This window comes from Anastrepha ludens, chromosome 5 (assembly GCF_028408465.1).
Source record: "Anastrepha ludens isolate Willacy chromosome 5, idAnaLude1.1, whole genome shotgun sequence".
Lineage (NCBI taxonomy): Eukaryota > Metazoa > Arthropoda > Insecta > Diptera > Tephritidae > Anastrepha > Anastrepha ludens.
In genome coordinates, this window is record NC_071501.1 from 54,734,428 (window position 1) to 54,751,887 (window position 17,460).

At 38.5% G+C, this 17,460-nt stretch overlaps 1 protein-coding gene across 1 annotated transcript in view; it reads right to left on the bottom strand.

Annotated features, from left to right (window-relative positions):
• LOC128863107 (insulin receptor substrate 1) overlaps window positions 1-17,460 on the bottom strand; it is a 45,534-nt gene that overhangs the window by 3,859 nt on the left and 24,215 nt on the right. The window contains exons 5-8 of the mRNA XM_054102056.1: window positions 14,284-14,426; window positions 4,039-4,303; window positions 2,076-2,131; window positions 1,790-2,009 (exon numbers count right to left, since the gene is read on the bottom strand). Coding sequence (XP_053958031.1) covers window positions 1,790-2,009; window positions 2,076-2,131; window positions 4,039-4,303; window positions 14,284-14,426 — 684 coding nt within the window. The remainder of the gene's footprint in view (window positions 1-1,789; window positions 2,010-2,075; window positions 2,132-4,038; window positions 4,304-14,283; window positions 14,427-17,460) is intronic.

Consider the following 17,460-nt stretch of genomic DNA (forward strand, 5'->3'; position numbering starts at 1 on the left):
AGAAGACAAATGGTGACTAGAACTATTCGTGCGAGATGTACTAATTTCCTATTTTCTCGGGTGCGTGGGACTCCCTTGTTCGAGAACCCTCAAATTGTGGACCTAGAGCTTCTGCGGCAGCATGATAAGTTATAAGAAGACGAAATGAGCAATTAAGTGCTTTTAACTGTATAAATCTCTAGGACTAGATGACAGCTGTCCTGCTAAATTACAAATATCTATAAGGGAAGAATTTTATCTATCACGAAGAATTTTAGGTCAATAAGTCTCACCTCCTTAGCTAAATTTAGAAGATTGCTGGCCATATTCGAAGACAATTTCACCCAAATCACACCCTACCGTATCAGCACGCAAATTGCAAAGGCAAGTCAGTGAACACAGCTCTACACAAAATTACGCTAGGTATATTTCTTGATAAAGAAAGGGTTTTCAACAAGATCTGCCCAGATGCTGGCCCTCCCGTCAGACGGGTATGGATAAGCTATCGGTAGAATTTTTTCTTCTGAAAACTAACTACTAGGCACGCATGTAAATCTCAATGTAAATACTATGCTCTTCAAATAGCAAAGTCTGGTTGTAATGTCATAACTTATGTGGACAATATTGCATTTACAGTGACAGGAAAGCATCTTCAAATTCTGATTGAACTATTACAAGACGCTCTCTACAGTATGGATACTGGTAAAGGAAGAGTGAACTAAATGTCAAACTCACTAAAACCGAAATTCACAAACAAATATAAAATAGCTGCTTTCAAAGGCCCATCAGACACACTAAATCGGGTGGTATTTACACTTGCTATTAAGGGAAAGTTACTTCGGGATTATTTTACACTGTAAACTGACTAGAAGGGGAACTTATCTTAAATCAGTCAATTCTGCTCATTACGTGGGCATCTTTTTATCCTCAAGCAAGCTAGAGATCTGGTCGGTCTACATACAAACCAACAGTAAATTGATCACTTCAGTGGTAACTAGACAGGAAGGAATGAACACAGAACTAGATCAATCATAAATATTGACTTTTATTTGTACAGTAATTGGAACACTACATAATCTAAATACATGGGAAACGTATGTGGCTTCTCTTAAATGACTTCTGTAGTAGCTGCGGGAATGAGTAGAAGGTGGAGAGGGTTGTACACCTCCTATTTCCAGAACGCGACTTGCCTGTATAAATTCTTACTTCTTTGGATATCTGGCAAATCTTTAGAATTTGCAGCCATCCATAATATTTCACCATTTATTAGGGAGACGAAGGAGTTCCATATTGCGAATTAGAGGATTAATTCGAGCCCAATCTACGGGCATCACATTGGGCTTCCAGACCGAAGTAAGCCCTTCTACGCCCTCATGGAGAGCGGCAACCACCATAACCTAACCTAACCTTGAACGTGCGAACTTGTAGCGAAGAGTTCAATATTTTCATTTGCTCTCCATGCCCGGCTGGACCATGGCCGGGAGCTGTTTGTGAATTTATTGCCCGGCACTTTCGCACCCATGAAAGAATCAAATCTTCACTTGGGACATCACGTAAACGTCCAATATTGTAACGTGAACAAAACCTACGATGAGCAGTTGCACACGAATCACGAATTGAAATACGCTTCGCGAGCGCACCCGTCACCTGCGACATAGTGACTAAATAACCAGCATGAATAACGAGCTAATGGAATATCGGAAAACATCAATTTAACAACTCACTTTGTCACTAGCTTTATAAGAAACCGTTTCGTAGACATTTAGGAGTAATAAACAGAAATTCAAAAAATACATATGTATTTACTTACTTTTCCAAATCAGAGGGCTGCGCTGTTGAAATAATAATAGAATGCGTCTGAGAAGCTAAATCCGATGTCCCCACGCAATTTTTAATATTTACGGAAGGCAAAAAAGCCGCATCATCCAAAGTGATTGGCTTAGCTTGTTGCGCATTATTGTTCTCAGTTGAATCCAAAAGTTTAACAACTGGCGCCATAGAAATATACGCTTCTTTTTGAAAACTGATGCCTATGGGAACGTTTTAAGTTTTAATAACTGTTCGAATAAAATAATATATTTTTACTCTGTACTCACTATCTGAAATCATCAAGTCCTCTGAGTTCTCCTCTGGTATTGCTCTTTCGGCAGATCTATAATTAGATTAAATGTAAAGCAAAACAATTAAAGTTAATTAAGTAATATAGTATTTTGGGTGATATAAAGGGATCAAAATTTAAAAAAATGGTCAAGCTTAAATTGTGTAAAGGAAAAGTTAGAGAGATATGCTGCTATCCTGATTTAAAATGTAAGTATCTGCTTTCGAAGTCAAACAGAGAAATTAAATAAAATGCGTTTGTACTTGGTCTGTCCAATGTGTGCTTTTGTGTCTATGAATTTATTAATTATTTTAGACTAATTCAGATGCCTTCTTTCTACTAATATTTATGTAAAAAGTTGTATTTTTGATTGCATGTATGCGAAACTGTATATCCGTCTTTCTCTCAAACGTAAAATTGGCTAGACAATCGTAACATGCGTTCACGGATCGAAAACAATACGAAAGTGAATGGATCGTAATTAATTTTTAGTTCACAATAGTTTTTAAGTTCCAATTTGTTTTGGATCATATTTTTAAGTCACAAGAGTTGTGGAACTGTCAAAATATTAAAAATTGTGTCCAAAATGTTTATCCCAACTTTAAATATGGATCCGAATTTATTATTTTATGAGCTCCAGTGAAAGTGAGGAGGACGCAAAAATAGTACGGAGGCAGCTTAGAGATAGAAGCAATCCTTTGGCTATACCGAACTAAGTGTAAGCATATAAGAAATGAAATTTTTCAAATAAATTAAAAAAAGTTTTATTGCAGACTACTTAGTTGGATTCACGACATATACTATTCGCGCCAGAAGATTCGACCAGATCCAAAGACTTTTCAACTTTGGACGTGAATTTAACATATTACTATTATAGCTGACGCCTTTGACTAACTACTTATTGAATAATCTTTTAAAAAGGAACCTTGAATAGGACAGAAAAAAGCCAGACCCGGGTGCCCAACCGAAGGTTTTAAAAAAGGTGTCCAACGGAGGGTCAATTACGAGAGTTTTTTTTCAGTGATTGATTGCATTGATGACAAATAAATCAGATAAATCCGGTATTTTTTACTATGTTTTTATAAGATTTGCGATCACACATACAAATTTTACCATAACTCTGAACAATTTTTTGTTTATGAGCAGGAACGGAATTTCACTGGGGGTAAAATCACGCATTATCAAATACCTTCGTGCTACTCGCCTATTCTACTTATACTTCTTACAAATACTTAATAACTTTGATTTTAACGCCTTTTTCAATAAAAGGAGAGGAAGCTTGCAGTTTTGTTAAATATTCCCTTACCATAACGGGTGATACCGTTTCACTGCTATTTTATATTATATGTGAGGATATCGTCCACACGTACTACATACATACATATGCGCGATCATTTTGGGCGTTGTTACCTTGAAATAAAAATAATTTTTCTTCACTAAAAAGGATTGCGCAACTTGAGTATTGCCGGAAGAATTAATTATTCTGCATTATATCTCAAGTTTTGTTTAATTACGTTTTGTGGCTTATTCATATCTTGGTATACATACTGCTATCGTACACACAATCAGTTGGAGATACGTATCCAAAAACGAGCTCAACCAATAGACTAACAAGCAGTTAAACTAAGATCCAAAAACTTATTGTCAAGCTTAACTTTATTCCTAAGCGATTCAGTAAATAAAGCCACGTAATAGAAAAAAGTTTCTACTAAAACGAGAAAAAAATTGACTTTGCTATTGAATGCGTATATTCGAACGATCATGTTCTAGCGCTTACGAAGGCAATTAAAAGATAAGCTTAAAAATTCATGCAGCAGTTTAAACGGCTGAATACCAATGCAAGAGCTTTAAAGGCGCGTTACAAAAATTTACCTTCATCTAAATATATTATATATATAAACTAATACATATATATGGTATGTATCTATAAGTTAAATAGTAGTTTATCATTAAACACTTACTTAAAACGAAAAGGTAAGTAGCTCCCGGTATCTTCTTGGTCGTCTAGTTTGATTGACTCTTTTCTTTCAGTACAAATGTATGGCGAAGCTAATGGCGGACTTGTACTGTGTTGCGGAAGTGGTAAAGGACGGGGTGTCATTGGCATTGAACAGTTTGGAATATTTAGAATATGTGACGATTTGAAAGTCTGATTCAAGCGATCACTTGATTCTCGACTTCTCGTAGGGAAACTGTCACATCTGCCTCGTCCAAGATTATTGTTTGCTGCAAATTAAAATTAATAAAGATATCGTACTTGATAAGTAAGTTGGGGTTTACATGGGCAACTTATTATTTTCAATTTACGTAACACTTACACTTTCTTATCATTATAATAATGGTATGAAAATGGCGAGAAAATACCTTTCTAATGATATCTTAGAAGTCTAAATTTGTCAAGAATTTGCTGAGTTATTAAAAAAGTCAAAAATAGTATTTTTAATTTTTAACATTTTCACATTATCAGAAGTTATTTTTAAGAAAATATATTTTTAAAAACTAATTTATATTTATAAAAACTGGATTTCTAGAGGTATATTCAAATCGGTGCAGCTCATGTAAATCCTAATATTTTTCAGAAATATTTTGGCGGAGATCTTAAAATATAACAAGTTTTATAATTCCGGTGGATAAACAGAAACACGCAAATGCGGTGAAGCATCTTACTATACAGGGTTACGAGGAATGTTGTCCAAATACTTATTAATTAGGGCATTTCTGATTACTTCGGTTATTTGATATAAAGTCCACAACTTAACCGTTTTTGACATATTCGAAAAAGATTATTAAAAAAAAACATTTTTGTTTGCTCGTACAAATACTTTTTTTAAATGTTCGTTCAAGGGTACTTGTTTTTAGTTAATAGGGTATGTCAATTAATAAAAACCATAAATAAAATTTGCACTAAGTTGACAATTAAAAATGATAAAGTTTTGAATTCACGATTTTAAAAAGATTTTTTATGTGGGAATTGTTTTGCAAATTATTTTAAAATTAGTGTCTGTTTAGCTATCCAAAAAGGTATAATATTCTAATAATAATTAAATTGAATAGACTCAGCAGGTAGTCCAACATAACGAAACATAGATTCCAAACACTACTTGTTTAATACCTGGCAAAAACTATATTAAACTCGAAAAAAATTTGAGAAAAAGAATGAGAATTTGTATTAGGAATAGTGGCGGTCATATGAAGAACGAATTATAGTGAATAAAAACGTTTAAGCTGTTAATTTTTTTGTTTTAGTCAAATAATCTTAAAATTTTTTCCTTCCTATGAAACGAGATCTTTAATAATAATACATATATATTAGTATAATATATATAGTATTTCAAAACAGTACAAAGAAAAATGTTGCATTCACAACCTTTTAAACTTTATCTTAGAATTTTAAATAGAAATGAAAAATATTTTCTATACATATTCGTATTAAACAACTTAAAATTATCATGAATTATGAATTATGAAATTAATATTTTTATTTTGAAAATTTGACTTAGTAATGACTGACTTACTACCTTCAAAATCTTGTCGCCGATTATATATTACTTTTTTTATATTTAGCGTCTCCGACAATGGAAAGAGAGAGAGAGAAATTCCATATGTTTTCCCCTTGTTCACATTAGGCAGAGTTCGGGGTGAATACCACTATACTATAATAATCGAAGGCCGGTCTAGATTGATGAAGGACCTAGTTCGGTGTTCATTGCTTCTAGGCCAGAACTCTCTAGTTATCTCAAATGTGGGCTCCGTGGTCCATATATTGTTGGCCTGCGCGATATAAACCCACCTGACGCAGTGCTTGGTTGAGGAGAAAGGGATGCCCACATAATGGGCAGAGTTGTCTGATTTAAGATCAGTTCCTCTTGTTGCTAGCTCATCCGTGATGTAATTTTCAGGAATATCTGAGGTTGACGGAGCCAGACAACGTTCGTGGTGAGTCGCTTAGCCAGCTTACTAAGAATAGCACTACACTCGACCGCTTTGAAGGAAGTATTCTTTCACTGTGGAGATTTAATGACAACCCGTAGTGGAGTGCAGCAGTTCTGAGTGGATACCATTACCGGCCCTATTTTTAGACTTCAGCCGTCAGTAAAGATAGCCACTGACCATAGGGCAAGGTCCTTAAAGTTTCCCATTCGCATTTTATTGAGATTCGTGTAAAAAAATAATCTTCAAACAATATTGTGGAGCAGTGTAGTCTGGCTCATTATACGTTCCCGGGACACTTCCTAGAATTTTCGAGAGGTAAAATTTAAAATATTTCCAGGGTAAGCCTGCATTAAATGTGATTGGGCTCCAATTAACTCGGAGTTGCCTATAGATATCTATGGAGAGAAGGTCTTATAGAGTGCCAAAGAGTCCGGTAGAAGGCCGTCCCCCTGTTATATCCATAGAAACTGCCTCCTGTAGTCTTTGCGGCTTTAATGTTTTATTTTGGTTTTAATGTGTTCCTACACTGCTCACCAAACAGTGACCCGATGTAAGAGGAAGGACCTCGTAATAGCAGTGTAAAACCAGTGTACTGCACGAGGTTTTAATTTCCATCTTTTGCCTATAGCCATTTTGCTTGCCTGTAGGGCAGTTACCCCATTTGGCGAGGGAGCTTGAAAGGGGATATTTTATATAAGTTTGTAAAAAGCATCTTTCGGAGTTCTTAGGGTTGATATTCAGTCCACTCTCCATGCACGAGATGGCTGAAATGTACATAGAGAGTGTTTAGAAGATGATTTCGTACTGCTGTTAAAGAATACTATTTATGTACAGTGAACGTCCAGAGTAGGAGGAAGAAGAGTGCCCCTTACATACCTAGTAATAGTGGTTCCTCCATCTTTGAGATAATTTTTATTTTCTCAAGAAGTAGCCGTACGGATTCCATCAGTGGCTGATACATAATCGTCTAAAAAAGGCTGTAAAAACAGTATCAGGGTAGAGGTCATAGCAAGCCCCTTCTACATCGAGAAAAATATATAATATATAAGGATAAATATAATTGGTCTTTTTTGAGTGTTTGGGCAATCTACTCCTCTAATTTGAGGTGTGTTCTGCCATGAAAAAGTTCTTTACCATAAATTTGAAAAAGATAGTTAGTGTAAATTTCTTAAATGCAAATCCCATTTTTAATTTAACTACAATTTTATATAGAGCTGTGTGGACCGTGGCCTTGCTTTTAGAATATGTGTGTTGACACAGTGAGATGCTATTCGGGTGGATTTGTTGTCGAATGTTGATAACTAGCAATCTCTCCTAATTTTTTAAACGTAAAGTGTGGTTTACGGTCTATTTGGGATGAAAACCACTATTGTCATGGTCCGTCGTCTTGGCATAGGTAGAGAAACCCTTAGAGATATTTGTGAGATGGGGACATAGAAGGCCACAGGCCGCTTATAGTTCCGCGGAAAAGATGAAATCTAGTCATCTCCCATCTGGCATTTCAACTTTTTAAAACTTACATGCTCCCAGACAGAGAAGTTTTGGGTTCTCACATTAAAAATGTTTCCGCCAAGGTCCTTTGTACACCCGAGGAAAAGGCGTTTATTAGGACATCTATCAATTGATTGTATGTACCGTTTGGTTTCTGGATGTAATTTGAGAAAACCAGATAATTTATAGTATTTTTGGAATCGATTTCCTTCAAAGTTTTCTTCAATGCTTCCACACTTTATACACTTGCCAAGATTCGGTTCTTTTTGCAGGATTAAGTATCCTTCTGGTCTCTCTCCTCAAGACAGGGACCTTCGAATCCCACCAGGGTGGCCTCTTTTTGTCTTCTGAACGGGTTTCGGGAAACGATTTAAGATAGCCGAGTTTGTATTTTGATAAAAAAGTTAATCGCTTCATCAGACTTTGTTCATCAGAAAAGTTCGCTTCATCAGTTCTTAACGGAATGCTGAGCTTACCGAGAACTTTGGTTATGAACATTTGTGCAGCATTTCTGCATCCCAACGACATGCACAAAACTTGGAATTTCCCGAATGATAAATGATTACAGTTTTTGTTCGTCTTCCGAAGCGACAGGTAGATGCAGCTTATATGTATGTACGGCACTATTCTGCAGCAATTCAAGCAGTTGCGCGGTGACAACTCCAGATGAATGTGCAAGTGCAATAACCCACTGTAGTATTGCCCAGTGATCGTTCTTCCTTTTTCTAAAACGCCGTTCGCACCTCAAAAAATCGTCGCCATGAACTTTCCTCAATAGCTGTCAAATCCAAACTAACCTATCTATCAGTCTGAAATTTGTTTTGCCGTCGTTTGATAGATAACAGCACACGATTCTAACACCAAATTCCCTCAGGAACGCCCTCTGTCATCAAATACGGATATTTATTCAACCGCCCTCGTACACTAGCCTTGATTTGTTAAATATTGCAGATGTTTTTACTCGTTATCTTTATGAAACGTGGCAGCACTCTTCCTGTCTATTAACTCAATAACTATTGACTGTACTTTACACATTATTTAAAAAACGCATCATGCAACAACAGGTTGACATCCCGACAAAAAAAAGATCTTAAGGGCAGTCAGAATTTTCAAAAAATTGGATTTCTTGGCATTTTCTTAAAGTATAATATCTTAAAAATATTGAGTGAAAATTTGAAGTGAACCCGAATAATACTTTTCGAGTTACTCAACAATTAACAAAGGGCCGTCGGGCGTTGAGGAGCGTTCGAGAGTAAGTAGCTAACTTTAAATGCGTTTTTCTGAAAACTAATATATGTTTTTTGAACTGGTGATTACTGTAACTTAAAAACTGCGTAGATTTCAATAAAATTTATACTGCTTTTGAAAAACATAAAAAATTCGTGCCTGATCGAAGGATTTTTTTTTTCAAAATTTTGATTTTTTTAAACAATTAATTGTCGGTTTTTTTCTCTAAAATATGAAAAATACTTCCTGAGACCGCCATATTGTTATTTTCAAACAAAAAAGCTTCTATCAAGTACAAGATTATCTATTAATAAAACTAATTTATCTTCTCCCATTGAATTTAGATGAATCTCCAAGGACTTGTGATGATCATCGCAAGGGACTTCTGGAGAAACGGGCTCCACACAAACAGCGATAACTTTTACAATTATTAATTCATTCCCATGGCAGCCGGTTCTACGTTACCGGAAAGACTCGGGTTTTTCCCGACCAAGGGCTGCCGCTCCAGTAAACTAGCCCTGTCTAGTGAACAGTGTACCACCCCACCCCTTACGTAACAGGAACAACTCCTCGCAGCAATCTTGATCCAAATACTTCTCCTCAGGGCTGGTATTGAATCCAACTCTGGGCCACAGGCATTCTATTGCTCTGTATGCCATAAACGGCACCACCCCAACTCCACCTCACAACAGTATGTGACCATGTGTTGCTCCCGCCAGCAGGCGTCTGATGCCTCAACGGCTACTACCCCCCCCCCCTGATAGGTCGGCAGTTCCAACCGTCACCACAACACATACCTCCACAGTAAGGAATCTATCGGAGCAACACAACTCCCCCGACTCAGCCCATCTCCTTCCCTCCTGCTCCAACCCCAGTGCGGGGACAAACCAGCAGCTCTTGGTCCCCCGCACAGTCTGTTCCGTGTGTCAGACCAGAATACCTCGGAACCTGGCATTAGTCAAATGCTATTTTTACAATGGCTGGTGCCACTTTCGGATATCTTCCGGCCTGCGCACCACTCGTGAGTGGACATATGACTACGTTGCCCCTGTTGCAGCCACAATCGCCCCCTGTGGCGCGGCAGCCCACCACCATCAGGCCGCAACAACTACAGCGGAATGTACAGCTGGCCCCTGTGTTACTACAGCCTTACCAAGAAACTTTAAGCTTCTTCAATACAACTGCAACGGACCCTTACTCGTGAGTCCGTTGCAATGGAAGACCTCCTTAGGGATTTAAGGAGGCTGTGCACGAAAGTGCAGAGGATTCTGGACAAAATCGATGACTGGTGCATGAGACAAGATCTTTCCGTTAATCCGAACAAAACCACCATAGTCTTGTTTACGAGAAAACGGAAATTGGATGGACTCAGTCTTTCAACATTGAAAGTTGTGACACTTGGTCTTTCCGATGAAGTTAAATATCTAGGAGTAATCTTGCATAAGAAGCTGGCTTGGGAGACACACGTTTCACTGAAAGTGGATCGCGCATTAAGGATTTTTCAGCAATGCCGCAGAGCCTTTGGTAAAACCTGGGGTCTAAAACCTTTTGTGGTCCTATGAATATACACAGCACTTATCAGACCAATCATCACTTACGCCTCTGTGATCTGGTGGCGACGGGGCATGGTTAACTCCACAATCCGAGAACTATACAGGCTGCAAAGAAGTGTATATTTATGCATTACGGGTGAAATGAGCACAATCTCTGGTGATGCCCTAAATGCTATACTTGATTTGCTCCTCTTGGATCTTAAGATATAACAGGAAGCAATAAAAACAATGTGTAGACTCCATAAATATGGTTTCTGGCATGAAGACGGAACTTCGGGATACAGAGAAATCTTTAAGTTGCTATCTGAGCAGTATCCACTGTTTTTCGCACCTAAAGACGACCTGATACCCACAGTTTCATTTGGAAGGAAATTTGATGTTAAATTTCCATTGCGTGAGCAATGGAGCAATGCAGAATGCATTCAGGGTGGTTTGGCGGATATTTTCTTTACCGATGGGTCAAAGAATGAAAAAGGGTCTGGAGCCGGATGGTATTTAAACGATAGTAATAAGTATCACTATGCTATGAGGAAAATGGCAACTGTTTTCCAAACGGAGGTTTTTGTCCTCCTGAAAGTAGCCGAATGGATAATCCAGAGGAAATGGGCCAGGAAATAAATTGGATTTTTCAGGGACAGTCAGGCACCACTGAAGGCCCTGGAAAACGCGAGGCAAACCTCAAAAATTGTTCAAGAATGTAAGAAGAAGCTTAATTCTGTCGCAAGACAAAACAGGCTTGTACTTATATGGGTGCCAGGAGACTTCGATGTTCAGCGGTTCCCCCACATGGGCCAGAGCCAATAATCGGAATCAGTTCCGCAGGAATCATGAATTGGATCAGCGATTATGTAGACATTCTAAATAAAGACTAAAGAGCGATTGTCCGGTCTAGAACTGCAAAGTGTTTTGTGACAAGTCCGAACAGAAAACTGTCAAACTTTCTACTAAAACTTGGAAGGAAAGACGTTCGGTTGATGGTCGCTATTATTACAGGACACAACCCACCATTGGAATCACTGAGGACCCAACATGCCTGTCGTGCTTGGAGGAGGCGGATAGCACTGAGCACTTTCTCTGTGAGTGTCCTGCCTTTGCTAGAGCACGGCTACGAGTTTTAGGTTCCGATGTCGTGAGAATGAGTAATATTCGTTCTCTAAAACTGGAGGATATTTACAGATTTGCCAAAGAATCTGGAAAATTGTCACAGGACTAACTATCTCTGTCTCTATTATTTCCAATCTCTTTCTCTAATACTTTTCTCCTTCCCTCCTTGACCATCTACCCTCTTTCCAGAGCTATAAATGCAATGGGCTTTTTAGCCTGAGTGTTTTAGGAGCCACCAAATCTCCTGGTGCTCCTTGGTTCGATCTTTTCAAATATCGAATATCAAGGTCGACAAGATAGTAGCTGAGCTCGAAATTTATAATATATACATTCCCCCTGTCACCTGCTGTCCGAAGGATATCACCCTGACATAGGTGCGCTCATCAGAGGTGAAAACCGATTGGTTGTAGGTGACTTCAATGCGCATCACGATCTTTGGCATTCAAGAGTGCCAAACGATCGTAGGGCAGGAACAACGGCGCCTCCACCAGGGTAGTGGGCAATTGCAGCAGCTCGCCTGACATAACAATAGCTAGTCTGATAAATAGCATAACGTGGCGACCTATGCTATCGCTTGCATCAGACCACTTGCCCCTTATCGTCTCGATTGAGAGACCTGCAGACCTATATTAACTTTAATTCACCGAATCCCCACTGATGTGGGCGCAGGCGAACGCGCATCCCTGCTGGAAGGCTCAAAGTCATTCGTCCTAATTTGCCAGACGAAGCAGCCAGTTTAGCAAACGAGCGTGACTACCTACGCCAGGACGTCCCGGGGATCCCTACAAAAGGGATCTCAATTTGGATATCCGGCAACTGGTAGATCAACATAAGCGGACTGAATGTATTGAGTATCTGATGACCTGAAATTTCACCACTGGTGTGAGTAAGCTCTAATCCACCGTTAGGCCCCTGTCGAACCCGACGAAGCACAACGACAAGGTGGCTATCACCTTCAACGGTTGCACTTCATCGGACCCGAAGAGATGCGCGAGCTATTTTAGCCGACTTTTTACACTGCATCGTCCGGTCGACAGAACCAAGCTTCGTGCCACCAGACTGCTGCCCATACTGACGAACGACAGTGCGCCACTTACTTTCTCCAGTGATGGGGTTCAGGGGGCCATCAACAAATCAAATAATCAAAAGCCATAGGCCCTGACGGACTGAACGCGCTGATGTTGAAGCACCTGGGCTTCGACACAGTCAGCCATTCCACGATGATGATATTTATCAGTCGACACTCCCGCCAGGGCTGAAGAGGTGGTCCACAAACTATCTGAGCGGTCGTCCCTCGTCAGTGATCTTTCAAGACCAAACATCAAAACAGAGGAAGATTAAGGAAGGTGTACCGCAGATTGTGTACTCTCACTCTTGCTGTTCAACTTCTTTATCTCGAAACTCCCCCAACCACGAGATGTAGTCTCCCTGCTCGCATACGCTGACGACTGCACGATAATGGCGTCGGACAATGACATCGATGGTTTGTACTCCAAAGTGAACAACTACCTCACCGACCTTTCTCGCTTTTTCACCGGGAGGAATCTCAAACTTTCCCCCATTAAGTCCACGGCGACCCCTTTACCACCTGGACAAAGGAGGTCAAACTGCCTCTCAAGGTAAAAGTCGATGACACACCAATTCCGACAGAAGACAATCCCCAAATTTTGGGTGTCACCTTCGACAGTTTGCTCTCCTTCTCTGCGCTCGTAACTATTACCCCTATCGCAACAAGGTCCTCAAATCCCTTGCCGGCAGCACCTGGGGCAAAGACAAAGAATTGTTGCTATAGACATTTAAGGCAATAGGCCGGCTGGTTCTTAACTATGCTGCGCCTGTCTGGTGGCCTGGAACCAGTGACACGCAGTGGAAAAAGCTTCAGACATGCCAAAACACTGTCATTCGGACAGCGACCGGTTGCCTCCTGATGTCCCCCTTCAACACCTTCACAATGAGGCACACATGCTCCCTGTAATGGAGCATAACAAACTGCTCAGCAAACAGTTCATGTTAGGGTGCTACCGCAGGTTTCACCCTTGCAGACACCTGCTTGAGCCAGAGCCGCCTCTTAGACACGTCAGGAGACACCTTTTAAACTACGCCGAGGAGATCCAGGACATAACTAACAGAAATCTACTGGACCAGACAGTGTTTGACAGACATTAAACGGCATTCAGCGGGAGACCTTCACCACCTTCTTAACCTCCCGTCCACTCAATGCCGAAATCGGAGTCCAACCACTACCTATAGCAGATGAAGAGCTCCAGCTTCCCCGTGAAGCCCGCGTAACACTGGTATTGTACCAGTGGATACTGTAGCAGGTTGAACTTCTACTTATCCAGAATCGACCCCGACATACCAAGCATATGTCCGGCATGTGAAGGCATCCCGCACGACACTAAACACCTTTTCACATGCTCTTTAAAACCTACTCATCTAACACACCTCCTTCTTCTGCACTCAACCTGTCGAAACAGCATGTTTCCTGGGCCTACCTTTAGATGAGCCAGACGAAAGACGACCGGTGATACACCCTACACTGACGGGGATTCTATTACTGTTAAAACAACAATAACAAAAACAACAATTATACATTTTTTTGTTTGAAATTTTGCTAAAGTTTGCTATTTTTGTAAAATAAAGGAATTGACTAGCAAAAAAAATTTTTGAAAATGATCATTTTTTCGGGCCTCTGACTACCCTTAACCCCTTAAAAATTAACGTCTTCTACCGTTTTGGTTTTACTACCTAAATTAGGGTTTATCCTACTAATAGCCGATACACCATGCCTAGGCGAATACTCAGATACTAACTTTTTAGTAAACAATTTGTACTAATATATATACTGTAGAAAGGTTTTGATACATATGCATTTGAATAACAAATACTTAAATTTACCTGACTGATTTATGTTATAATTTTTGTTCTCCGGACGCATGCTTCCTATATCCATGAAGCTAATTGGTTTAGATGTTTCTGTTACCGAAGAAGATCTCTTTCTCATGCTACCCTCATTAACTGTACTTCTGACTGACATAGCACTGAAAATAAATATTTTGAAAATTTTAGGACAGGTTAACAGAAGAAACAAACTAAACATATTTTCGGTTTTAACTATGGTGCAATTATACAGAGAAACGGCATTCAGCTGTCTTATAGATTGCAATAGCTGTATCCAATTCTCTGCTCTCTTAAGGGGTTATACGCAGTTATGACTTTCAAAAAAATCGATTTTTTTTATTGCATTTTTGTAATGTACATATATTCAAAAGTATACGCACGAAATTTGAAGTAGATCTAAGCAATACTTTCGGAGTTATACCTAAATATGTAGAGATGCCTCGGCACGTTTTAAGGTAGGTATTGAAACTTTAAACGTGTTTTTTTCAAAACGGCATTTTTCGTCGGTGTACACGATATCTCGAAAACGGCTTGTTTGATTGGTCAACCGTTTTAACTCAATCTTTAAAGATACATTTTCTAGTAATTAATCGTTCCTTTTGTAAATCTGATACTTATTTTCCATTTTATAATCAATTTACGGCCAAATTTTAACGTAAAAATCGAAATCATTTCTTTTAAAAGCTGCCATTTTGTGAAAATTCACTATTTTGATTAGCCGAACGATTAATTACTAGATAATCTAATATATTAACACAATTTGTTTGGTTTTTTGATTTCAGATAATCCAATCCTGAGTTACGATGTACACCGTAAATCGTCTTTTTTTAAAGGAGGTTCCAGAAATCGCCTGCAGCGCGCTCTATAATCAACATTTTCATAAATAAAAAATTTTGTTACGTTCTTGAAGGATGCTTTTATAACCGCCAAAAATTTTCAAATTAAAATATTCTGAAGTTTCTTCAGGATAATTCCTTGACAACCCGCCTTTTATTTGCTTCATAACTGCGTATAAATCCTTAAGCAGCAGAGCGCTGCTTTACGAAGAAACGGGTACGATTAAATGAAGATAAATTAAGCAAGCAGAAGTGACTTTAAGAAACATGATCACTGCTTCTAATTATACAATATATGGGAATATAAAGAGAATTGTGATTGTTGTGAATAATTAATAGTCCCATCGCATGTGATTATTTCCTAATTTATTTTTTCGAGAGATCGATACTATTAAAAATTACCATATTTTAATTTCATTAAGCGACTCAGTAATGGGTGCGTAATTTATATAATTTGATTTTAAAATTTTAACATGCAAAGGAAAGTGCAAAACTCTTTGGGGAATATTGAAGTTTATCTGCTACAGTATATTTCAACAATCAATGATTGATGAGTGACAAAACTGCGTTGAACGTTTTCGATTCTTTGGGAATAAACAGCATAAATTGGATTCGAAACTACTGAGGCGTACTTCACCTTTGATCGCATTAGAGAATTATAAAGTGCTTTCCTAGTGCAAAAATCTTTCAAGTCTCGAGCATAACGTTGCAGAAAACCCAAGAGAGAACAGTACTTAGGAATAATGAAGCTAATGTGATTCACATTTATAACTGTGACTATCATTTATTTACTATAGTTTCAACTGAAAGCCGAGCATAGGAATTGCTATAAGTAGATACAATAGGATTTAGAGCTTTGGCGAAGATCATGTGGAAAGATTTACTGATAACATATTAAGTGATAATTTGTTTCTATTTCTCCATTTGGATATACGAGTATGTATTGTTTTAATCTCAATTTGTAAACAAAATATCCGAGATGCGGGTAATTGCCAGAATTCAGCCACCGTAGAACGCCCACATGCAAAGCCGTGTTGATGCTGATCAATCTTTGCTTTCACAAAGGAATAAATTTCATCTTTCACTACCTTTTGGATTATGCATAACTCCTAAAAAAATATTTAAGGAAGGCTAATTTCGATCCGGACTACCAATCATTAATCTTTTACTAAGGAAGTTTTTCGGTTATACCAGTAGAAGATATACCGAAGATATGGCATTTACAGACGGATCATAAAACATGATACATCGATTATCAATTTTTGTTTGTTTCAAAGTTCATTGCCATTAATTACCCCGCTGTAGTACTATTCTTTTGTAAGGTGGTATAGTCCAATGTACATACATATTTTTTCGATGACTTTGTCTAGCCTACAAGCGTTGTTATTGAAGTCTTCTTCCTCTAAATCGAACGGATCAAATCAATCCCTATATATTATATGTTTGGCATTTTAATACTCATGTATCAATTATAATATCTCTATTTCTTCAAAATAGTACATATTCACTCTTGTTTTAATCAAAATCACAACTTAAATACTCTGAGCACACACAGAAATTGAAATTTCATTTAATTTTCCAGGTTTCGAGGCAACTTTACGATTAGAAAATAACAAAGCAGCTAGATCCGACGGCGGCGGCTTAGACGAGTTGAGCTATTCAAGCACGGCAGTGTTGAGCTCGTAAGTTGCATGCAGACCTCATTTGCTAAATTTGGTCGGATGACAGCATGCCTGCTGATTAAGAGTATTATGCCCAATCCACAAAAACGGTGATCCTGCAATATGCGCCAATTACCGAAGGATCAGTCTTCTTACGGTATATACGGTTCTATCAACCGTACTGTGTGAAAGACCTGTGAAGTGATTAGATCTGATCAGTGCAATTTTAAACCTGGTAAATCAACTATTGACGAAATATTCTCAGGGTGCCAAATTTTGAAAAAAAAAAAAATCCGCGACGAAAGACTCGACACAAACTAACTCTTTGTGGATTTCAAAGCCGCCTTTGATTACACGAATAATAATTGCATTTATGCTGCGGTGTCTGAATTTGGTATCCTTGCAAAACTAATACGGCTATGTAAAATGACTTTGAGCAATACCACTAACTCCGTCAGAATTGGAAATGATCTCTCCGATACCTACGTTTGATACCAAACGAGGTTTCAGACAAGGCGGCTATGGAAAATATAATAAACCCAACCTTGAAATCCAACGGAGAATATTTCTTGCCCTCTCGACAAACAAAAATCAAATTTTGTGTGACGCAGAAACTTAGACGATAACAACACGACAAAATGTACAAGGACCAGTATCAAAGTATTTTGCAAACGGAT